This window comes from Astyanax mexicanus, chromosome 24 (genome assembly GCF_023375975.1).
Source record: "Astyanax mexicanus isolate ESR-SI-001 chromosome 24, AstMex3_surface, whole genome shotgun sequence".
NCBI classification, from domain to species: Eukaryota; Metazoa; Chordata; class Actinopteri; order Characiformes; family Acestrorhamphidae; genus Astyanax; species Astyanax mexicanus.
This window is the reverse complement of record NC_064431.1, coordinates 34093355-34118409: the sequence shown is the minus strand read 5'-3', so window position 1 is coordinate 34118409 and position 25055 is coordinate 34093355. Positions and strand designations below refer to the sequence as shown.

The window sequence follows — 25055 nt, the reverse complement described above, 5'->3', positions numbered from 1 at the left end:
TCCACTGTGTTTTATTATCAAGTCTCAAAATCTTACAGCACTTCATATCTTACAGCTTCCCTCTGCTGAAAACAACTTTTATGGAGATGTGGATTTCATTTTCCAGCAGGAAAAAAAAGTAGACACACTGCCCACACTAATTTTCCGAGACACTGATTTTTTTATTGTCTGTAATCCATAATCATCAAAAATAAAAGCTATAAACGCTTAAAATAGATCACTCTGTGTTTAATACATCTATATAATATATGAGTTTCATATTTTGAACTGAATTACTGAAATAAAGTAACTTTTCAATGATAATCTAGTTTTTAGATGCACTAGTACTTGCTGTGTTTAATATATATAAATATATATAACAGCTGGGTCATGTTTAGAGCGGTGGCGCCCTCTAGTGGCTTCTGTAGGAAGCACACAGAGTGCTCTGTGGCTGCTGTCGTTATTACAGTACATTACGTTATAGTATATTTTCTACAGAACAGGAATAAACTTAATTTGCTGCTTTAAGTTCAGTCAAAAAAACCTTCATGATGGAACTGGCCCTCATCAGAACCGCCCCAAGAAAGAAAGTCCAAAGCTTCGCTGGGAATCACTCCCTTTTACAGGAATAGTGCACTGTATAGTGTGCCATAGACTTAAAATGTACTTCTAATTTAATTCATTTTTAATTATTTATTAGTTTTAGACATACTATATGGCGAGTCTGCCCACTTTCTGTTTTCCTCGTGAAATCAGTAAATCACTGTTCAACTGCTAGAGGCCTTAGAATCTCATTCCCACGACTCTTATTTAACGTTACACGTGTAAGTATCTTGTTCCCATGCCTTAATAAGTCATGGCCATGACTTTTTTATCTTATTCACACGACTTACTTTATTCACACACATAAGGATCTCGTTTCCACCCTTAATAAGTCGTGGCCATGCATTAGGATCTTGTTTCAACGCCTTAATAAGTCGTGGCCATGCATTAGTATCTAATTTCCCCGCATTAATAAGTTGTGGCCATGACATATTTATATCATTCACTCAACTTACTAATTTCATTCACACAACTTGCTTATCTCATTCACGCGCATAAGGATCTTGTTCCCACACCTTAAAAAAACTCACCTTTATAGGTGAATTTTTGTATATATTTTTATATATCCGCTGTAAATTTAGTGTTTTTGTGTACAGAGCTGTTTTATTTTATTTTTGTTCAGGTACTTTAGGATTTCTGCTAAATTTCGTTGTACACTGTGCAATGACAATAAAAGTATCTTATCTTATCTAATAAGTTATGGCCACGACTTACTAATCTAATCACATGACTTATTTATCTTATTCACATGCATTAGGATCTCATTCTCATGCTTTAATAAGTCATAATAAGTGTCCATGCAATATTATTTAATCATTTTTTTAACATGATGTCACCTAGTTTAACATTGTTTGTGTAATAAATAATTCTGCATGTGTTCGTGTATAGCTTTAATATAGTCTTTAATATTAAATTTATATTAAATTATGTTCAATTTAATCTATGTAAAAAATCATAAAAATAAAAAATAAAACAGTGAATGAGGAGAAGAGGCGTGTCCAAGTTTTTGACTGCTACTGCAGCTAAGGACTTTTAATTTGAAATGTGTGTTTCTGTACAGGAAGCGGTCAGGCGCTTGTGCGCATGCGCGTGTTGGTAAGCGCGTGGAGCTGTGTGGCTGTGCCTAGTGTGTTTACTGATTTTACTGTGTTTATATGATTTAATATATTTAATATAGAAATATATTATTATACAGCAGATCTTCAGTTTGTAATATAAAGCGCTGAGGAGCGGAGAGCAGCATGGTGAGAGCTAAAAGGTAAGATATGAGTGTTTAATACTGTTTTATGGGTTATTTAATAAATTTAAGTTTTAGTGCAGTATCTGCAGTGCTGTGTGATCCAGACAGTATAAAATGTTTTATTATTTTATCTTTATCTTATCAATGAACTTTATTACTGCAGTTCTTCTTCTCCTGTCAGATTAACTCTAATTCTAATTCTTTTCTTCTCTGCTGAAACTGAGACTCAGTCCTTAATCATGTTAATCTGAGCTAAAGGCTAAAGCTGCTGTTTCCATGTGGGTCAGCCAGACGTCTTCCTGTAGCAGTTTTTATCTCCAGTTTATTACTGATACTATTATTCATTTTGATACTAACTGATAATCTGCTTTAGTTTAATTTAATTAGTTAAAGAAAATCACCTCCACAGAGCCCAGCTTCAGTCATTAGCCACCCTAACCCTGATAGTAAGGAACATTTGTTTTGGTTGCATTAACTATGCTAATTACATCTTTTAAGGGTTTCTACCATTTGATTTATTTCACAAAACGTTTAATCATTAAGTGTTGGGCAGTTTGACCAAAATGCATATCACTGTACTTTTTAAGATTCTGACGGTTTCACGTTATATCACAGTATTTTTTTTTATTTTTTATCTTATTTATTTATTTATAGTTTTTTTTATAGCATGACTGGGCTTTTATACAGGTTTGTGACTCACTGTACTGTTAGGAGTACATATAATATAAAACACTAATGCTTTAATGCTTTAATTGGCTTTACTTGGTCCCACAAAATATATAAACAATATATGAAGAAATCAGATTTCATTAGCAGAAAAAAAACACCTGAAAAAATGTGAACAATAGACTTAAAAATGTGGACGACTTTTACACGGCTTCCTTCACTAAACTAAATCATTAAAATAGTTCAATAAACAATATAAATGGATCTAAAATACTCAGTGTTTAAGTATTTAAAAGAGATATTTCTCAAAAGCACTATTTATATTGATTTACAATATGTTTTTATTGAAGCCATTAGAGTATTAAAATCAGCGACAATGCCCTTTCTTTCTCCAGTTAACAAATACATTAAATTTGGTTTATTTTTCCTTCCAATTATCCTTAAAGCTACAGTATTAATATATTTAAAAGGGTTAAAAGGTTATGGTTACTGCTCTTTAAGTTTATTTGCACCTCGTATCCATAGTTCTATGGAGTTTCATTACTTCTGCTGAATAAATAATTCTGTATTCTGTAAGTTAGAAATGTGTATATCTGTATCAGTGCTTTATGAATTGTAATCGTAATTGTTATTCATATTGTATCACCAACCACTTTATCTCCTCTCTCCTGCAGGACGGTGCGAAGGCCGAGAGTGAAGCGAGTGGAGGAGTACGACAGTGATGATCCTGCAAAATATAAAAATGAAGATGTTCCTGATAAGGTACTGTCTGTACTGTCTGTGTCGGTAACTCCTGTCTGATTAGATCAGTCTGATTAATTAAATGAAAATTGCAGTAAAATACCTTATATGTTAATATTTGAGGAAAAATGGTTAGCATAATTATTTTACTTAATTCCTGGTTGTATTTGTCTTTTTTTCTTTTCAGAAATCTTTAAAGTACACAGAAGATAAAGTAGACGAATTCCACAACAAAACCATCTCTGTGAGTTACGGTACTTTTTACTTTACAGCTTCTTTTATCTTGTAAATAACTGTGAATAAACTGGTAAATGGTTGTGTGTAAGTGTATATGTGTGTTAGTCTTTTATGTACTTGTTGTTTTATTATTTGTAATTATTTAACCCTTTCAGACCTGAATGATGTTCCACTGATGGAAAAATAAAAAAACCTGGGTTTTCTGTATGTAATGCACATAAGGAAGACCCTAATAGTCTATATAGTCTATATAAAATAAAAATCACAAACCATCCCTAAACATGATTTAAAGTGCTCTAATCCAGAGGGCACTAATAGGCGGAGCGTGGTTCGGGTCTGGACCCAGATGTTGTCCCACGAGGATGCCTTAAATTATTGTGCACTAAAAATGAAGTAAAACTGTTAAATTTAGTCTGTTTGTGTTTCAATAAAATCTGGTCTTTCATTCTTCATATAAATTGTCCATTTTGGCCATAGTTTAGCAAATCTTGACATTTGCAGCCTAATAGCGAATGTAATTTTTTCCATTACATATATTTAATTGACTATATTAATCCATTCTTCCATTTCAATGCTGTTTTTTTTTTCAGTGCAATAAATGGGGCTAAGCTACTGTTTTATTTGTTGTAATAAATACAGGGTCTGAAAGGGTTCATTTTATTTGTAATTGTTGTAATTGTTAATCATAGAGTTCAGTTTTTAATCTGTTTAATAATGTGATGTGTTACAGTAGGTTAGATGTGTGTTAGTTGAGAGTGTATATATTGTATTAATCTGTATGTTTTGTTGTGTTTGTTGTGTAGAAGCTGTTGGCGCGTGGCGTACGGACAGATAATGATTATGAAGATGAAGCGGACGAGGTAATCAGATCTTCTCTCTTTTTTAGATGCACTAATATATTTTATTACAGTGTACAGTATGTTATTACTGAAGCCAGTGAAGGAAGTTCTCCACAGTTCTTCAGTTTCTTGTTACGCAGGAAGATGGTTGGGTCAGGTTTTCATATATAAATATATAGTAATAATTTGTGATCTGATTAGGAAGAGGTGATGCCCCTGACACTACAAGATTCAGACGATGATGAGGATGATGAAGAAGAGGACGGTGATGATGGTGATGAAGAGGGAGAGACGGATATGGAGAGTGATTTGGAAGGGAAAAAGGATGACGGTAAAAGGATATATAGTTTTATGTTTATATTATAATGTTCATTCATTTTTTTTTTTTTTTGTCATAATTTTATGTTCTTACGATACGTTTAAAAACGAGTTTTCTGAGTTTTGAGAATGTTGATAATTGGTAATGATGTTTTTATTGTTAATGTTTGTGCAGATCTGCCGAATGCCATGGCCTGGGGGAGCAGGAAGAATGCTTTCTATGATTCTGACTATACGACTACGAGTAAGCACTTTCAGTTATATCATTACTCTTACTTTATCTGAGTACTTATTTCAGTTACGAGTAAACTAACTAGTAAAAGTTACTATTTCCAATACATTAATCAGATTAAATGTACTATTGTTGGAATTTTATCTTTAGTAAAAATAATATATATATATATATATATATATGTGTGTGTGTGTGTATTGTTTTTTTCTTTTTGTGTCTCTGGGAGGGATGTCTGGTCTGTGCAACAATTAAGTCACATTTTCAGCCATTAATCTGATGAACTGGATCTTTTCCACATGTTTTTTTAATAAATGAGAAGCTATGTTAGTCTGATTAATTGGATGTAAATTGCTGTAGAATGCATTAAAGTATTGAGAAACTATACATTCGATTAAACATAATTTTTATTCTCCTCTGTAATGAGATGTACATTCACTCTCATTAACTTATTTAAGTACTGATAATTTATAATGAATTTATAAAATGTTTTTATATTTGCGTCGCTGTTTTTAGAGAAGAAATCGTTGGTGGAGACGGAAGCAGAAGATAAGGAGGAAGAAGAGGAAGCTAAAAGCATTCAGAGACGACTTGCAGCCAACCTGAGCGAGGAAGACTATGATCTGAATCTGCTGCAGGTAAAATATATAGACTTTTATATATAACTTTTACATCAACAATAAACAGAATAGTAAATAAAATAACATTGCTGTTCCCGTAAATGAGCTGCTGGAGCTCCTTCACAGCGTCAACCAGCAGCTCAGTTTCCTCTGCTGAGAAGAGTTTGTTGAACACGTCCAGGTAGCTGCACCTTTACAATAGCAATCCACCAAAGACAGAGCTCACCTGATCTACTCTTAAAGAGAATGATGAGCAAGAGACACTCTGATTGGGTTATTATTTCACGTTACGCCCAAAATTAACCAGAATTAACCACACCCACCATTAATTAAGATAATTAGTATTAAAAGCATGACTTTTGTGTGTTTCGAGCTGCGCAAGGTGTACTTTTCCCGTCGTTCTGATAGCGAAGACTCACTACAGCATCTGTCTGTGTCGTCAGGAGTTTGCGGTGGAGGCTGAAGATGAGCAGACGGAGGAGAGCGGAGAGAAACAGCAGAGGATTGAGAAGGACCTGGATCAAATGTCTCAGAAGGAGAAGCTGAAACTGCTGAAGAAGGAATCTCCTGAGTTACTGGAGCTCATTAATGACTTTAAAACTAAGGTACAGTAGAGCAGCGGTTCTCCACCTGATTATAATTATAAAGCATGTATTTTAAACCTGACCTAACTTAAATGCAATACATGCACAGATTTATGTATAGTTTTTGTCATATCTGCTGATATCTGTTATCTCCTATACTTAATTTATTCTGTTACTGCACTACCTCATATCTACGACTGATTACCTCCACACTTTCTATAGTTTTGTGTTTATATAATTATGTATATATTTTTAAATCTCAGTTTAGAGTTTTATATTTCTTACTTGGCTCTCTTATTTTACTACCCCTATTGTTTGTTTCTACTGTAAATTTCCTTCAAGATCAGTAAAGTTTCTGTCTATCTATCTTTCTATGTCTGTCTGTCTGTCTGTCTGTCTATCTATCTATCCATTTTATTTTGTGTTTTGCTTCTTGTGAAAACGTTATAATTGGGCAGGAACAGTTGTTTAAACTAAATATCATCCATTTAAGTTAAATTGCTGAAAATGTGCAAAGATTTTAAACAAAAAGAAAAGCAGAAGCTGTTGTTTTCTCTGGTCCGGATCAGATGATGAGTTTGTTTATTTGGTTGGTTTGGTTTCACACAGGTATATACCTAAACACACCAAAAATATGCACTAATAACCCACACAAGGAGCAAAACAGTAAACATAGTGAGAAGATTCAGTGTGTATATCTGTATATCTGTGCAGTGTGAAGCTGCTTTAATACAGAACACTGAACATTTGCCGCTGTGCTTTAAAACACATGCACATGTAGCATTTAGGTTTTTATGCCTGTGTGAAACCAAACCAAACAGAGGGAGAAACTGAAGCTCCAAATAAACAAACTCATCAACTGATCCGGACCATAGAAACTTTCACTTTAACTACAGGTTGTAACATTTGATTCATGCATTTAAACATAATTAAAATTAAATACATTTTTTTATAATCTTTCTAGTATTCTTTCAATACTATTGGTTAATTTGACTAATTGTGTATGCCTTGTATCGTATATCTCTAATGCACAGGTTTGTAAAATCTGCTTTTCTATTCATTTATTGTTGTTTTTTGTTTGTTTAGCTGAGTGAACTGAAAGACGAGATCCAGCCGCTGGTTCAGATGGTGAAAGATGGTAAAATCCCTGCAGGAAAGGTGAGCTGAGTTAAATCCTCCTCTAATGGCCTCGGCTCTTTTTCTTCAGTGGAATTTGTGTTTTATGGTTCTGCTCTCTAAATTCCATTTTCCTTCCCAGGGGGCGAATTATCTCATAACCAAGCAGCAGCTTTATCTCAAGTAAGCGTCCCTGTAGGATTCAGTGTGTAAGTACTCCTATTAATTAAGAGCTAACGGCAGAAACGTGACGCTTTTCTCTTTTTCTCCTCTGTTTCTGCAGTTACTGCACAAATATAAGCTTCTACCTGGTTTTAAAAGCCAAGAGGATTCCAGCTCATAACCATCCGGTGATCGAGAGACTGGTGACCTACAGAAACGTGAGTACAGATTTTAAATTAATATACACTATAATATAATAAACCTTTATTAGTGTGCAGTGATTGATTGTATTTTATATTATATTATGTAATTATATTTGATTAAGATTGTATTTATATTTTATATTTGACTGTGTCTCTCTCCAGCACCGAGCAGCACATTAGGGACTGTGGGAAAAATACCACAGCAAACGAGTAATGATTATGTAGAACATGTCAAAATAAAAGTAACTTAATTTGGATTCATCCCTTTTCAGAAGCGTTTAAGACAGAGTATGGAATTAATTACATCTAATTTAATGTTCTTCCTCATATTTATTAATATTATTATTATAATTGTTGTATATTTTTATACATATCGTTGTATTGTATTGTTGTTTGATATGAGATCACATTTTGAGAAAGTTAAATCGATTTATTTATTATATACTTGTTAATAATTATGTCTGGTATTTTCGCCTCGGTCCCTAAAGTGCAGTTCGGTGCTGGAGGGAGACATGTGACCACAGCAGCATATGTCCTCAGTCTTGGTCAAATATAATCATATTAAAGTTAATTTTAGTAAAATAAAAATAAAGTATAGTAAAGATGGGAGTCATAGTTTGTTTCAACCTTTTATTTATTTTATTCTCTAGATTTTAATTTTATCTCTACCATTTATTTTCTTTAAAGGTTTTTTAGTGTCTTAATTATTGTATTTTTTTTATTGTTGTAATTATTTATTTCTTTATTTGACTGTTTAAAGACTTATCCTTTCATTTTGAATTATTTTAATTCTTCTTAATTAAGTCTTTATCATGTTTTTCTAATGCTTGTGTTATTTATTTTTTGTGTTGTTTTGTTTATTTTGTATAGTTCTTTATTTAAGCGTATCCTGATTAAATACGTGATTTTAATTTTTATTTTTCAGTGCCTTTCAGTTGTACATTTTTGGCTGCACTTAAAATGAGGGTCAACTCAATGAATTACTGAGTGAAAATAAATGTTGATTGATTAATTAGTTGATTGGTTGTTATTTACAGTTCTCTAATTAAACTCTAGTGGTTAATTTAAAGTACACAGTATTTGATGTTTAATATGAATATTTTCCATAGATCATATTTTTATTTGTTTTATATTTATATATAGCTAATAAATGAGTTAGCAGCGGTTGATGCTAAACTGGCTCCTCAGCTGCGGGAGCTTCTTTCTGGACACGAACAAGAGAGAAGATTAACCAAGAGTAAACAGACCAGCAGGAGCAAGGTAACCTTTATAATTCACAATATATATATATATATATATATATCTCAGCATTAAAACACTAAACACTAAAACTGCTGTCTGCTGACTCTCTGTGAAAAAACATATGGAATTATTCAGTAAACGAAAAAGTGTTAAACAACCAATAATAAGTTTTATATTTTGCATTCTTTATAAAGTAGCTCCTCTTGTTTAGATGATGAGTTTTGAACATCTCTGCTGGATTTTCTCAGTCAGTTTTATGAGGTAGAGTCTCCTGGAATTCAGGCTTTCAGTTAACAGCTGTGCTGAACTCATCAAGAGTTAATTACTTGAATTTCTTGTCTCTTAATAAAGTGTTTGAGAGCATCAGTTAAAGTAAAGTAGTGAAGAGGTAGAGTTACAGGTATACAGTGAATAGTGAATATTTCAGTAATGTTCGAATCCAGATTATGAGAAGCAAGAAACACTCAACTAAATAAAGATATTAAAATACTTTAACCTCTTAAGACCTGGCGTCCACAAGTGTGGACATCACATTTTGGGTTGTCTAGACCACAACACTAAATGTTGCTCTATAAGGGCCTGGTGTCCTCTTATGAGGACATTATACTTTAAGCTAGTGGTGGCAGAAGAGTTTAACAGGTTACAGTTTCGATTTTTTATTCAGAAATGAACAGTAAATACAGGAAATATTTATGTTTTTTACTTTGTTACATCTTCATGTTGAAGCAGCACTTCAAATGAACCATATTGCTCAAATACTTTTGTTTTGCTGCTGTATTCAGGCACAAAATAAATGTAATAAATGTTTTACACATCATTACTAATTGCGACTTCATTGTGTTCTACCTAAATATAAAACTAAAGTCCTCGTATGTGGACATCACTTTTTCTCAGAATCTACATAATTAAAAAAGATATTTCTTTGTTTTTACAATAATCAGGTGCCAATTAGCCCAAATAGCAAAAAAAGCATGCCATGCAAGAGTTCAGGTCTGATATGAAGAACTGATAAGAAACTTTGAAAGTATCCTCAAGTGCTGTCTCAGCATAGACCTTAAAAAAATGTTATGATGATGAAACTGGCACTAATTAAAAGCGAGTTCCGTCTGTTGCACAGGATATCAGATTTAATCAGAGTATTTAGGTTTGTTTAACACTGTTTTTAAGTCACTACATGATTCATTATGTGTTCCTTCATAATCTGATAGATCACTTCACTATTCATTTACTAATGTAGAGAAATAAATAATAGTTTTTTTGTGTTTGTCTGTAGGTATCTGAGGCTGTAGGCGTGGAGGAGGCGGAGTCGTCGGACTCGGATGAAGAAGCTGCTCTGCGTTTCTATAAAGGAATCGAGGCGAGACTGAAACTGAAGAGGAAGAATAAAGACCTGCAGGACGGCGGGTCAGAACCTCTATTTACCTTCTACAGCTCTGCAGTATCGTATCTCACATCTAATAACAGACTTTATCCTGCTTTTATTCCACCTGAGATTTTCTACATACTTTTACTTCCTTCTGCAATCAGTAGTATAATCTGATCACTGCAGAACATTACGGCTGGGGCTCTGAGTGGTTTAGCGGTCTAAACTGCTGCTACAATGATTAGGAGGTTGCTGATTCGAATCCCGGTCATGCAGCTTGCCCTCAGCTGCCGGAGCCCTGAGAGAGCACAGTTGGTCTTGCTCTCTCTGGGTGGGTACAGTACAGTAGATGGCGCTCTCTCTTTCCCCTCATCACTCCTAGGGTGATGTTGATCAGCACAAGGCTGCGTCTGTGAGCTGATGTATCAGAACCACCAGAGTCGCTGTGCTTTCCTCCGAGCGTTAGCGCTGTGATGCTACTCGGCAATGCTAAAGCATCAGCAGCATTTAAAAAGAGGTGCTAATGAGTGGGTTGGGTAATTGGCCATGTAAATAGTTTTATTGACTATAAAAATTTGTCGAAACGAAATTTTGTGTGATTGAGTGACTATAACTCATGGGAGGGGTAATGGTAATGGACTCAAACACTCGGCTCACTGTCCATGACAAGATCACAAAAATGTAAATCAGCTCGTTAATAAAAAGTAGCCCAAACAATGCACACCTCGTATTTACTAAAATAAGTAAATACTAATAAATTAACTAATAACATAGAAATAATATATATTAATACAGATTTAATACCAATTTACATTAAATGTCAGTAGATCTATTACAAAAACATCCTCACAACAAAAGATGTCTATTAGATTTTTGATTAAAACATTGTTAAATTCAATATAATATATAAATATAATTTTTATTGATGCTCCTTTGCAGGTTATCCACAGCCAAGGAGGACCAGGAGGAGGAGGCTGAGATGGACGGAGATGCTAAAAGAGGAATCACCTACCAGGTAGACTGAGAGATTAGCAGAAGATGATTGGATGAATGATCTGTCTTCGTATTGTAGTTCTGTACTGTACTGTATTATCTGTATCTGTAGTTTCTCACCCATTTCTCTTCTCTCTATCTTTTTAAAGATGGCGAAGAATAAAGGACTCACCGCCAAGAGGAAGAAGATCGACCGCAATCCACGAGTTAAACACAGAGAGAAGTACAGACGCGCCAAAATCCGCCGCAAGGGTCAGGTACGACTCCCTGCACCAATCACCTCGCTTATTCTACCAGAGCTGCACAAATTATTATTACACCATCATTTAAAGTTTCTCTACGGCATCGTCAGATTAAACTCCATAAACTCGAGTTTTAAACTGACACTTCAAATGTGGATGATTATCCAGCATCAGTAGCAGTAATACTAGTTATTTACTGTATAAAAGTACTGTATAAAATATATATATATATATACAGGTAAGTTTTTTTTTTCTTTCTTTATTACTGGAAAAAGTAATAAAGAAATGGTGTAGCACTTGTGTAACAAAATCAAAAATGAACAAAAGAAAAAATACTTTGCCAACATATAAAAAAAAGAGACAAAGAGACAAGACTCCTGGAATGTTAGGAATAGTAATTTTTGAATTAAATATAAAAATATTAGTTAATCTTTACTTAATTTACTGATTTTCCTTTTTTTTTTGCATCTTGTTACAAACAACTTGACTGTATAATTTAATTCACTTTTGGGAAAAATTGTAAAATCAAGTAAAGACATTTTTTTGTATTGAAAAAATAAGATACTTAATAGAAAAAATAAACTAAATTGAGATTTTACACCCAATTTTTTATTTTTTAATTTAATGCAAGCAATTAAGAAATTTTAACTGATAAACGTTACTCTAACCCTTTATATATCGAGTATCACTGAATAGACAGATGGAGTTTTATGTGTTTCTTCTGATGTGAGAAATGTGTTTGTAATTTTCAGGTTCGTGAGGTTATGCGCGAGGAGACGAGATACAGCGGAGAACTCTCTGGAATTCGGGCTGGAGTTAAGAAGAGCATCAAACTCAAGTGATCAGAGCAAAAACAGCGTCCAGTTCCAGCGCAGAACGATTTTAATCTCTGAAATCGGGGAAGAAACTCTGATTTTAGTGTTCACAAAATGTGTACAATATGCTAATGATATGCTAATGATGTTCGTCATTGTTGATAAAATGATCACATCCATTAAAGCTTCAGAAAACGTGTTCTTTTAACTTGTTGAAGAATTATTTGTGAAAAACGATCGGTAGAAAGAGCAGCAAAACACCTTTATATACAGAATTAACTTCTTAATTACTGATTACATTCAGTTTCAGGATTAACAGAACAAAAGTGCACTTGATACGACTTGATTCAGTCCTGCTAAAGTTGATTTAAATTCATTTTAGGGCTGCAGAGATTAGTGAACACTCAGATCCATCACCAAAAGTGCCCAAAAACAACAGATTACATATTTATTCACTAAATCTTATAACAGTTTACATTTAAATGACTTGTGGCCATTTCGGTCCTATGTTCAGCTGTTTCTATAGTTTTGTAGTAATATGAGTAGCATGGCAGAAATACTCAATGAATAATCAATTAATCCTGGTTGAGAACCTGAAACAGTACACAGCATGACTAGCCAGCAGACCTCTTCTGAGGGAGGGATCTATACCTACTGTCTATGGCAGACAGTCAGCAGATGAGGGAGCTTAGCTAATGAGTTTATAATAATAATAATAATAATAATAATAATAAAATGAGTTTTGCACTTCTGTCACAGTTAAGTATGAACTAAACCCTTCATAATAAAGTATTAGAGAATTATTTCAACTCAAAAATTAAACATTTGCAACTATTTAGAGCCATACAATCACAGATATATATACACACGTAAAACTTGCAGGCCAGAGAAGATACACATGACATGCTTGGGAATGTTTGATTGATTTACACTACTGCCTCACATCCCTCAGACCTGTACCTTTATATACCATAATTAAATATACACTATTTATCCTGTATGCTAAGAATTACGCAGTTTGGTGTCTAAAGTTCAATAGGTGATGTTGATAAGTAATCTATAATTTAAAGAGTATTATTGAATGTTATTGATTAGTGATATTCAAACAAATTGCAGTGATTAGCATGGTGGTGGTGTACGAGGTGTTTGTGTGTGTTGTGCTGGTACCCAGCTGCTCCACCTTGTAGATAAAGACCCAATCCTATTTCACCCCTTGGCTCTACCACTGAACTTTACCCCTCTGAGATTTTTTTAGAGGAACACTCCAAACAGAGGGCTCAAAGAGAATCACTAATAAAAACGAAAGAAATAAGAAAAACAAAACACAAATATTTGTATTTTTCTTGTTAAAATAATGATAACCACTATATTCCCATAGTTTAATGCGTAGTTTTAATGCTTAATGGTCTTTTTCTTCATAACAAGTGTTTAAATCAAATTGAAATAAAATAAAAGCTAATTTCAGACTGACACAAAAGAGAAATAAAGTAGTGCAGAATAATTATAATTAATCGCTGCAGCACCTACCCCCTTTCTGAAGACAATAATACAATAAAGCCCTAATATTAGCTAGTTAATCAGCAGCAGTTAGGTTGCTGAACTTTAGCACTTCACTGCTTTAACACTAAAGGACTGTCCCGATTCTTTGGAGGATTTCACCCCTACTCTAAAATAAGGCTGCAACGATTAGTCAATATAATTGACAATGTCGATTAAATAAAAGAAAAATCACCTCATACACCACCACCATGCTAATCATCGTCTTCTATTACTCAGATTACTCTCAGGTACATAAGCACTGTAGCTCCTGTAGAAAACAGTACTCTACAGTTCTCTAAACATCAAAAACATGATGCTCTTTCCTGACTGACTACATGCAGAAAAATGGAAAAATGATTTACACCCAAATATATAAAGAACAAAACAATACAGTACCAGTTAAATGTTTTTCCTACATAGTAAATATAGAGAATAGTAAAGTGATCTATCAGATTATGAAGGAACACATAAGGAATCATGTAGTGACTTAAAAACAGTGTTAAACAAACCAAAAAATACTCTGTGAAGAAGCTTTTAGGTGCTCTTATCTGACTAACTTATCATGTACAACAGAGGAAACTCTCGCTCCTCCTTTCCTGGGGCGGTCCTGATGAGTGCCAGTTCCATCGTTTTAACATTTTTTCTTGCTTTTCATAATCTGGATTCGAACATTACTCAAATATTCACTATTCACTGTATACCTGTAACTCTACCTCTTCACTACTTTACTTTAACTGATGCTCTCAAACTTTACATTAAGAGACAAGAAATTCAAGTAATTAACTCTTGATGAGTTCAGCACAGCTGTTAACTGAAAGCCTGAATTCCAGGAGACTCTACCTCATAAAACTGACTGAGAAAATCCAGCAGAGATGTTCAAAACTGATCATCTAAACGATATAAAACATATTCTGGTTTGTTTTTTTTGTTTACTCAATGATTTCATAACATTTAAAGTTGATGAACACTGAATTTAAGGTGTGTCTAAACTTTTCACCGGTACTGTATGCTTCATATGATTATGATCGTATGATTAAATCGAATCATCGGTTCATGAACTCAGTGTGAGCAGCAGACAGGTTGCTGACGATCTTCTCCTCGATCTCGATCCCTTTCTGAACGTCGTCGTCGGTGAGGGTCAGCTCATGCTGGGTGGTTTTGGTCACGATGACGACGTATCCGCGCAGCGTGTCCAGGACGTTGGCCACCACGACCTGGTGATTATAGATGTCCAGAGCTCGCCGGGCGCGCTCCAGGAGGATGGACGGATCCGTTTCCAGCTTAAACGAAATGACAAAAGCTTGTGGAGCCCAGTCCTTCACCAGGGGCTTCAGCATCTTGGGGACCATCTTCATGCTTATCTGTTCATACACAAAAAAAACATCTCTGATTTTGCTATTTATAGGTTTATGTTTGAGTAAAATGAACATTGTTGTTTTATTCTATAAACTACAGACAACATTTCTCCCAAATTACAAATAAAAATATTCTCATTTAGAGCATTTATTTACAGAAAATGAGAAATGACTGAAATAACAAAAAAGATGCAGAACTTTCAGACCTCAAATAATGCAAAGAAAACAAGTTCATATTCATAAAGTTTTAAGAGTTCAGAAATAATCAATATTTGGTGGAATAATCCTGGTTGGTTTTTAATCACAGTTTTAATTTCATGCATCTTGGCATCATGTTCTCCTCCACCAGTCTTACACACTGCTTTTGGATAACTTTATGCTGCTTTACTCCTGGTGTAAAAATTCAAGCAGTTCAGTTTGGTGGTTTGATGGTTTGTGATCATCCATCTTCCTCTTGATTATATTCCAGAGGTTTTTAATTTGGTAAAATCAAAGAAACTCATCATTTTTAAGTGCTCTCTTATTTTCTTCCAAAGCTGTATATCTGCACTAAGAAGGAAGTGTGGGATTGTGATGCTATTTAAAAGGAAGATAAAAGTTACCAGGATCGATAAATTATTTAGAAAAATGTAGATTGTATATATACAGCTCTAGGATAAAATAAAAGATTAAAAATGACCTGTTTCTCTGATTTTGCTATTTATAGGTTTATGTTTGAGTAAAATGACCATTGTTGTTTTATTCTATAAACTACAAACAACATTTCTCCCAAATTACAAATAAAAATATTCTCATTTAGAGCATTTATTTACAGAAAATGAGAAATGACGACAAAAGATGTAACAGTGTTTTCACTGCTTTCTCCATCCATCCATCGTGTGGTTTGAGACACAAAGTTAGATCAGCCAATCAGACTGCACCATTTAAGGTATAACAGATAATGTGAATACAAAACGAGCGAATGCAAAACATTTGAAATTGCATGAAAGTTTATATAAGTTATTATTTTTGAACAGTTTGCCCAGGGAATATTATAGTCTGTAACATTACCTAATGTTTTGGCAGTTGTTTGTAATCCTTACAAAGATCATTGGGACATTATGAACTGTTCCTTTACTTAACTATTGTTAATAAACGCTGATGTTTTACTATTTTACCCTCTGGAATGGTGATAAACAAAAAAAAAATCACCAGTGCCAATAAATCACATTATCCCTCTCATAATCACAATCATGCATTACTGCTTGTTTAACAGCTCATTTCATAGTTTCATAGTTCTCTAATAAAACATCTGATTGAATTGGGCCGATATTACATATATTTATATTAAAAATTGATCACGTGAGCTGGTATTTCTGCACTGTTTACCTGCAGGGGGCCGTTCGAGGACTGGATTTTGTGTTCCGGCATTTCGGACGCTGGGATGTAGAAATCAGAAACTGCTGCAGCCAAATAAAACATGGCGTTGGAGCCTGAAATACATAAACATATACCTTAGTGTTAGATACTGTATCAGTGCACTTAAAGACGTGTGTGTGGTTCTAGAGTTTCTAGATTTGCTTGATTTTCTCCTCCCATTCTCCCCCAGCTCATTAAAAAAGCTTAACTAAAGCAACAGTCGGTACGTTTTTGAGATTTAGGAATTTGGGGATTTGATCTCTGGTGAGAGTGTGTAAATACACATGACATAAGACGAATTTGGAATAAGGCAAGTGAGACCTGAAGTTCTTAAAATGCTTCAATTCTTTGTTCTTTTCTGACCTCCTGGATGAGTTCTTCATGCCCTTTTGGAGTAATTTTGGTCGGCCGGTCACTCCTGGGAAGGTTCACCAGTGTTCCATGTTCTTTTCTCCATTAGTGAATAATAGTGAATCACTGTGGTTCTCTGGAGTCCCAAAGCTTTAGAAATGATTTTATATCCTTTTCCAGACTGATAGATGATCAATAACTTGTTTTCTCATCTGTTGTTGAGTTTCTTCAGTTTGGGTCATAATGTGTTATAGTAAAATTTAACTTCATTTAAAAACTGATTTTTATATGTACTCGTATTATCTTGTAAGTAGGGGTGTAACGGTATGTGTATTCTTTGCTAACTGTCACGGTACGGGTTACAGTTCAGTTCACGTAAACGTACGCAGAATACACGGTACAGCATCTCTCTATATCTCTCTCTTTCTTTCTTCCTCTGTCTGTCTCTCTCCCTTTCTCACTCTGTCTTTCTCTCTCTCTTCCTTTCTCTCTCTGCCTTTCTCTCTCTGTCTGTCTGTCTCTCTCTCACTCTCGCACTCTGTCTCTCTCTCTTTCTCACTGTCTTTTTCTCTCTGTCTCTCTCACTCTCACTCTTTCTCTGTCTGTCTGTCTGTCTCTCTCCCTTTCTCACTCTGTCTTTCTCTCTCTCTTCCTTTCTCTCTCTGTCTGTCTCTGTCTCTCTCTCACTCTCGCTCTCTGTCTTACTCTCTCTGTCTGTCTGTCTCTCTCTTTTTCACTCTCGCTCTCTGTCTTACTCTCTCTGTCTGTCTGTCTCTCTCTTTTTCACTCTCGCTCTCTGTCTTACTCTCTCTGTCTGCCTGTCTCTCTCTATTTCTCAATATGTTTAGAAAAAAAATATTAGTAGTTTAATCAGTTAAAGTAATGCTGCTGTTTTTGTTGATCATTGTTTGTTTGTTTTAACAAGATCTAAAAGATGGATCCTCTCATGATGACAGTAGGAGAGAATCCTGGTTTCTGCATTTAAAACATGATTATAATAAAGATTAATTTTTATTATGAAGTTAATAAAGGATACAGAATAACCAGCCTCTTTATTTTTTCCACCAACCGTACCAAAAACATACTGAATACGTACTGAACCGTGGGGTTTATAATGAGGTGTGAACTGAACCGTCATTTTTCTGTACCGTTACACCTCTACCTGTAACTACGATAAAAAGTAAAAGCACTATAAGTCTGTGAAGGTGAATTCACCTATAGAATTGAGAGCCTGAGCTGCAGCTTTGAGGAGATGAAGATACTCTGATAAGGTGTTGAACTCCACAGGTAAGAGTAACCCTGCCGTCTTCACCGCCTGGTACCGCTTCAGCACCGCGGCCACGTTCTGTAGCTCCGCCTGATCCACCAGAACCCGGCCGGACCCGCCCTCGCCCTCGCCCTCGCCCCCGCCCGGCTCCAGCCTCAGGCTGTCCAGCAGGTTGACCCCGGTGTAGAGGCGGGTGTAGGGGTACAGGGAGCGGTGCCGGTGCAGGTAGATGACAGCGTACCCCGAGTCCAGGAAGTACTCAGCGGAGGACGCCCCCCTGCGGCCGCTGCTGAAGTTGTCGAGGAACCGGACGGTTCTGGACTCCAAGGGAACCTTGGTTCCGCCGGAGGTGATCAGCACCACCCTGCGGCCGCCGGCGTCGTGCCGCTCCGCAAACTCCGCCATCAGCCTCCGCACCTCCTCCACCTGAGAGGGAACCGCGAACTCCTCACACAGACCCCCGTCTGATGCAGCCGGAACCGGACTGGACTGAGCCATGATGAGCAGGATCCTGGGGGGAGGGAATATACAATAACGGTTACAATAACCTGTTTTATTCTGGGTCAGTTTCACCCGTTTTAAAGTAAGAAGATCTAGGAAAAATAGTTAAAAGTTAAAAGTATTTTTTCAGTATGAAACTTCTTCTGCTTTCCTTAATTACTGTAATCAATATTTAATAATCTCACATATTTCAATCAATCTATCAATCAACCTTTATTTTGACTCGGATGCACATTGAGGGAAACCCTCATTCGCATTGTAGCCGAGTATTTACAGAAACAGAAAGATTGACATGACAAAGAAAATAATAGCTAAATTTAATAACTTTAAAATAACACTAACTAAAATATAAAAATAGAATTAGAATAAAAACTAATAATAATAATTCTAAAAAGTATATAATAAAATTATAATAGTATCAAAAGAAGATAAGATTAATAACACAAATCTATTAAAATTAGCTAAAACTACCATTAACATAATACAATAAAAATACAAATAAATAAGTTAACAAAAAAAATAAGAGCACTAATAATAATTAAAAATATAGTAATAATAATAAAAGAAAATCAAAATAATTAAAAAAGCAATAAATACAAAACTATTAAAAATAAATAATAATAATAATATAAGGAAATAAATAAAATAAAATAAAAATGAAAAAAAAAAACTAAAAGAAGAACAAAAATAAAAATAAAAGTAAAGAATAAATAAGATTAAGTAAAACATGTACAGGCTGTCTGAAGGTGGTTTGATATTAAATTTTTAAAATGAGTTTTTCATTTTCAGTTTATTTTCTTTGCATTTAACTAAACTAAAAATGTAAAAAAATGTTATTTAGTTTATTTCCTTGTTTATTTTTAATAACTAGTAAGCAGCCCCCTCAAAACGTGCATGCAGCTTTTATATTAAACACAGTGTAAACATAAAATAGCCTCCTTATATTTCATTTAACTATAAGGAAAAAAATAACATATGTAAATCACTGTTATAGAAAATAGTTTTTACAGATTTCTGATAGAAATAAATCTTCACTCTGTTCACGCTTTTATATGTAAAAATACGCTAATTATACACTCTCCATTATCCTATTTTAATCTCACATTTGAATCAATCCCAAATTAATTTAATTTACCTTTTTTAAAGCTGAAATAAGAAATAAATAAAGTAAATAACCATATAAACCCACAGTACAGATAAAACACACTCAGTACTCTTACTGTATGCGGTGCTGATGCAGCAGAGCAGCGCAGATTAGAGATAAAATAATAAAATAATGAAATAAAACAGAAAATCCAGATAAACTTTACTGCACTGGGGTCACCCGGAATACACAATGTCTTTATCCAGTGCGCATGCGTGAGTTCAGGAACACGCCTTCAAAATAAAAGTTCAGAAAGTTCAGAAGAATTAATAAAAGCGTTTTATGTGTTGATAAAAACAAACTTATACAAAATCTTAACTATAAAATATATTTATATTTTTATAATCAATGAATTTATAATAGTAATAGTATAATGACCATTAATACAGTACGTTTGTTTTAATGAATGTAATACTTTACTATTATAAAAAAATATATATATTGTATTTATTCATTCTTTTTCTTAATATTTTAAATGTACAGGGTTAACTGTATTATTTTCAGTACGTGTTAAATAATATAAATAAAATGAATAAATAAATAAAACTCAACATAAAACTTTGAGACGTTAATTAATAAACAACAACATAAATAGAAATATATACGTGAATGTGCTTTGTAATGTACAGTTAAATTAAGTAAATAAACACTAATTATGATTTTTTAAATGCTGAAGTGTGTTTTTTTAGAGGTTATGGATTTATTGCATGGAAACACTGCAAAATGTTATTTTCACTACTTTTCACAAACATTAGGGGGCGCTGTTGGCTCGGGAATCTGTAATTTGACGTCAGAAGACTTTCAAAGTTTCAATGTTGCAACTTTTTATTTGATCAACAGCATCAGTCAAAAGTTTGGACACATCTTTTTATTCAGTGTTTTTATTCATTAAAATTATTGAAATTATTATTTCTTTAATTAATGTATTTTCTACATTATGGATTAATATTAAAGAGATGAAAACGATTGCGGGACACATATATAATTCTGTAGTAAAGAGTGTAAAAGTGTTATTCCTCCACATTAATCCCCTTATCTAAACCTGATGAACTGAGATGGTGATTTAATTGGGATGAGCTGGAGCTTCACAGCTTATTCTAATGTTATATATTTTGATTCTTATGTTCTTGGTTCATTGTTATTCATTTTATAATTTCTTATCATTCTTATTATTTTACTTTACTTTTACTATCATTATCTTTTTCTTTATTTTAAATTTTATAAATTGTTTACTTTTTGTGTTGATTTGTTTTATACTATATCTATTTTCTGTTTTTTTTCTTTTTACATATATATTTTATTCATATTTTTACTATTCTATTCCTTATTATTTCTAATTTCTTATTAAATGTTAATGCTCTGCAACATTGCAAATAAGGGTCAGTAATCCCAAGTGAAAATAAAGGTTGATTGATTTATTTACTAAATAATTCAGCATGTGTTTCTGTATAGCTTTAATATATATATATATATATATATATATATATATATATATATATATATATATATATATATATATATATATATATATATGGAGTAATGGGAGGTCAAACTTTAAAAAAATGGCCATTTGGTTTGAAGTATTTGTATTTATCCTTCATTACTCTGTACTAATTTCACAGAATGACTCCACTGTTCGGTTCTAACAGTGCTGGTTTAGGGTCACGACCTTTAAACAACAGTTAAATGCTAACTGACTCTGAGTCAATTTCAGACCCTGAGCCCATCCAGCCCATACTCCGGTTCTGACTGTTCTCTCTCTGTCTGACTGTTCTGTACTGTTCTGTACTGATCCTATGTTCTGTACTATTCCATTGCTCTGTTTTGATTTGTACTGTTCCAGTGTTCTCTACGGTTCTGAGCTGTTCCTGTGTTCTGAACTATACTGTACAAGTCCTGTGTTCTGTACTGTTCAAGTGTTCTCTACTGTACTGTGATTTTCATGTATTCTGCAATACTGTGACTGGGTTTATGGGGTTTATCAGAACCCCTGTCTTTCTGCCTGTCTGTCTAAGTTAGTTCTGTACTGTTCTGCACTTTACTGTACTGTTCCTGTTCCTGTGTTCTTTATTGTTCTGTACTGTTCTGTATTGTTCTGTATTGTTCTGTATTGTTCTGTATTGCTCCTGTGTTTAGTACTGTTCTGTACTGTACTGTTCTTGTATTCTGCAGTACTGTGACTGGGTTTATGAACCCCTGTCTGTCTGTCTGGGTTAATTATGTACTGTTCTGTACTGTTCTGTACTGTTCTGGTGTTCTGTACTGTACTATACTGTACTGTACTGTACTGTTCCAGTGTTCTGCAGTACTGTCACTTGGTTTATATGGTTTATCAGAACCCCTGTCTGTCACAGTTAGTTGTGTATTGTTTTGTACTGTTCTGTTCTGGACTGTTCCAGTGTTCTGTACTGTACTGTTCCTGTGTTCTGCAGTACTGTCACTTGGTTTACAGGGTTTATCAGAACCCCTATCTGTCTGTCTGTCTGTCCGTCTGGGTTAGTTCTGCACTGCCTGACACTGACGGGATTCCCCTTCACCTCCTCAGTAAGCGCTCTGTACTGTACTGCAGGCTGGTTAAGGTGGTGATTATGGTATTTGTGGGGGTCTGTGATCAGCAGGGGGTCAGTAATCTGATCCAGGACCTATTTAACCCGCCTGTCTGCGCCTGAAGCGCGGCGTGATACCACTAACTGAACCAGTCTTCTTTTCGGGTGAAGCCTGGAAGTAGTCCCAACGCGGAGGGAACAAACGCGAGTGCCCGGATGTACGTTGTCTGTAAAGTGATGGGGAGTTCGATTCAGGAACCGAGTCTTTTCTTCGGTTCTCTAGATTGACTATTTGAGTCAATGAATCGGATCTCTGTCTCTTATAGTAAGCAGAAAAACAGAAAACATAAAAACAAATTCAGAGCAGTTATTATTGATGTGATAAGATATTGCCTTTTAAAATTCTATAAGACTTAAGCAATTCTTCTGTTTATTATAAATAACATAACAACAATAGTTAGAGTAATAACTGGAGTAATAACTTTGCTCTCACAAACTCTCCTATAAGGATTCATAAAGACTTTTATTGTATCATAAAATGTATTAGAAATACTATACCCTTATATACAAAATCCCTTAATATACAAAAACCCTTAATATTATTACTTGTTATTTACATTTACAATTATTATTAAATAATACTTACTTATAATGATACTAATGAACATTTTGATGAATCACTATTTTGATTATAAATATTTTTATCATATACACATTTAAATTGCTCTAAATTGCATTTAAACACTTTTAAGCATTTAAATTTTGGATTTGTAACTTATATATTATATATTAAGTTCAGAATATGCTGAATTAGAAGTGAGGGGGGAAATACAAGTTCCCACTACATTATATTTCATATTCTTTTTTTTTTTTATATATATATAAATATATTCATCCTGGCTTGGAAGCCTGCAGCCTAAATTTTATTTTATTCTCCTGTGACTTATTTCTGAGTTAGTTTATGTCCTACAATATAATAATATAATAATCCAATAGAATATAATATAAATATGTACATAACTATCAGTGATTATCTGCAATGTGTTATATACAGTATAGGTTATATACAGTAGTAAAGCCTTGTAAACATACATGTATAGTGTGATGTATAGTTATATGTATGTTTGTAGTCTATATATCTATTTTGTAGGTTATATAATGTGTTTTTTTCCCTAAAAATGACTATGTTTTTTGTGTTTTTAGGTCTTCCACCCACCTTTCATACACCTATATTGTTAACTTTAGACCTTACAGATGTTTATTTATTTATTTATTTGGATCCCCATTAGCTGCTTTAGCAACAGCTGTTGTTCTTCCTGGGGTCTGACAAACAAAACATACAAACAATTAAAACAAATAACACTTCAGGAAAAGATGTATACGGATTTGTATGTAAAGGAATATGTGTATATGAAAAGACAATGTTAGCAAGGTATCACACATACAATATATATTAGGAAAAATAAAATGCGAATGGATGATGTTTAAAAACAAGTTTATTGAGGAATACTTTGAATATTGATATTGAATGATTCAGTTATTAATTTATTGCAGATCAGATATAGAAAAAAACTTAGCCTTTAAAAAAAAAGGATTTTAACCCATGCTGCACATCAGAGGGTTAATGTTAATATGATAATAAACCTGTTAGATTTTTTAATTATTATTATTATAATTTATGATTATTATAATTTGATTTAATTTGAACTTTGCTCTACTTCACACTGAGGTGAACCGACTCTAGCGATACGCTGTTCTAAAGAACCGACTCTCTTCTGAATCGGGCATCGCTGAAGGCGATCTGGAGGCGGAGAGGCGCAGCGGAGCTGCGGACACACCGGCGCTGAGGGACGGCGGAGTCTCCACCGCACGACACGCGCACAGCAGCACGGGCACCTCTGGAACGAGAGCGGCCGGGGAGCTTGTTTTTAACATATTTCGCCGAAAAGGACGTGGAGGGAGCGGCAGAGAGCCGGGCCGCGCCGCTGTGCAGACAGGGCAGCCGCTGCTGAAGGGAGAAAACCCGGGTAAGTGAGAGCGGGAGCTGCGGTGGGGCTAGCGCGGCTAAGCTAACGCCGCGGAGCGAAGTTGAGAGTGAGGCCGGAGAAAGGGGCGAGTTTGGCGGCGTGGGCGGGGAAGTTGTCCCGCTGGTTCGGAAGGTGGTGGAGGTCAGGCGGGAGGTTGACTTTGCTTTTAACCCTGACTGAAGGGATTGAAGCCGGCAGTGAACTCAAGCTGTGCCGGCGGACTATTCGGACTCGGGGGGCGGAGAGGGGCGTTAGAAAGGCGGGCAGCAGTTGTGTGGAAGTTGGGCTGAAAATAGCCAGCTGTCAGAGAAATGCCGTGCGGATATCTTATTAGCTTAGCATAGGCTAGCTTAGCCTAGCCTGGCGAGAGCTGCTGGAGCGGCTGAGCGCAGAGACAGACAGCCACGTCCCGCCTCAGATCTCTCTCTAACTCCCGCTAACTCAGGATTTATACACTTATAACACAGGCAGAGCCTTAAAACATGATTTTTATTTGTTTATTTTGAGAACATTTCTGTGCAAACATCCCAGTTAAGCGGAATAACCTGGATAGATAGACAGATAGGGCTGCAGCTGAGAGGTTAAGGCCATGTCCTCAGCTATTTTGGAAATAACGTAGTTAGCTTAGCTTAGCTAACAAGCTAATTAGTTAATAATAATAAAAAATAACATTAGTTAAGAATAACTTAAGACATGGTAGTTAGCAATGTTCCAAATAACTAAACTAACTGGACT

At 34.6% G+C, this 25055-nt stretch overlaps 3 protein-coding genes and 1 long non-coding RNA gene across 4 annotated transcripts in view; 2 read left to right on the top strand and 2 right to left on the bottom strand.

Moving 5' to 3' along the window:
• The first annotated feature begins 1671 nt into the window (after window positions 1-1671).
• Window positions 1672-12400, top strand: utp3 (UTP3 small subunit processome component). Its single transcript, XM_022682450.2, has 16 exons — window positions 1672-1840; window positions 3163-3250; window positions 3417-3473; window positions 4270-4326; window positions 4507-4636; window positions 4799-4867; window positions 5369-5490; window positions 5916-6077; window positions 7143-7214; window positions 7315-7355; window positions 7456-7552; window positions 8681-8797; window positions 10053-10183; window positions 11082-11157; window positions 11285-11392; window positions 12130-12400. Exons 1-16 carry the CDS (start codon window positions 1824-1826, stop codon window positions 12217-12219), a joined length of 1434 nt encoding a protein of 477 aa, XP_022538171.2. The 5' UTR covers window positions 1672-1823; the 3' UTR covers window positions 12220-12400.
• Window positions 12401-12615: 215 nt separating this feature from the next.
• Window positions 12616-19945, bottom strand: ppcs (phosphopantothenoylcysteine synthetase). The gene is made up of 4 exons (XM_022682451.2): window positions 19824-19945; window positions 18051-18613; window positions 16455-16558; window positions 12616-15092 (listed from the first exon to the last, which is right to left on the bottom strand). Exons 2-4 carry the CDS (start codon window positions 18598-18600, stop codon window positions 14775-14777), a joined length of 972 nt encoding a protein of 323 aa, XP_022538172.2. The 5' UTR covers window positions 18601-18613; window positions 19824-19945; the 3' UTR covers window positions 12616-14774.
• The window catches only part of LOC125787508 (uncharacterized), an 87028-nt gene continuing 74588 nt past the window's right edge, over window positions 12616-25055 (bottom strand). The window contains exon 2 of the long non-coding RNA XR_007429403.1: window positions 12616-14389. This is a non-coding gene — a long non-coding RNA (uncharacterized LOC125787508). The remainder of the gene's footprint in view (window positions 14390-25055) is intronic.
• Window positions 24083-25055, top strand: part of foxj3 (forkhead box J3) — a 155435-nt gene continuing 154462 nt past the window's right edge. The window contains exon 1 of the mRNA XM_022682452.2: window positions 24083-24320. The gene's annotated coding sequence lies outside the window, so the exon portion shown is untranslated. The remainder of the gene's footprint in view (window positions 24321-25055) is intronic.

What these genes read in the sequence shown, in the direction of transcription:
- utp3 (XM_022682450.2), top strand. An exon ending in GGAAGGGAAAAAGGATGACG is followed by an intron (nt 4,637 to 4,798) that starts GTAAAAGGATAT and finishes ATGTTTGTGCAG; the next exon opens with ATCTGCCGAATGCCATGGCC. An exon ending in ATGATCTGAATCTGCTGCAG is followed by an intron (nt 5,491 to 5,915) that starts GTAAAATATATA and finishes CTGTGTCGTCAG; the next exon opens with GAGTTTGCGGTGGAGGCTGA.
- ppcs (XM_022682451.2), bottom strand. Translation starts at nt 18,600, where the DNA reads ATGGCTCAGTCCAGTCCGGTTCCGGCTGCATCAGACGGGGGTCTGTGT. An exon ending in TCAGGCTCTCAATTCTATAG is followed by an intron (nt 16,559 to 18,050) that starts GTGAATTCACCT and finishes TATGTATTTCAG; the next exon opens with GCTCCAACGCCATGTTTTAT. An exon ending in CCTCGAACGGCCCCCTGCAG is followed by an intron (nt 15,093 to 16,454) that starts GTAAACAGTGCA and finishes GTGTATGAACAG; the next exon opens with ATAAGCATGAAGATGGTCCC.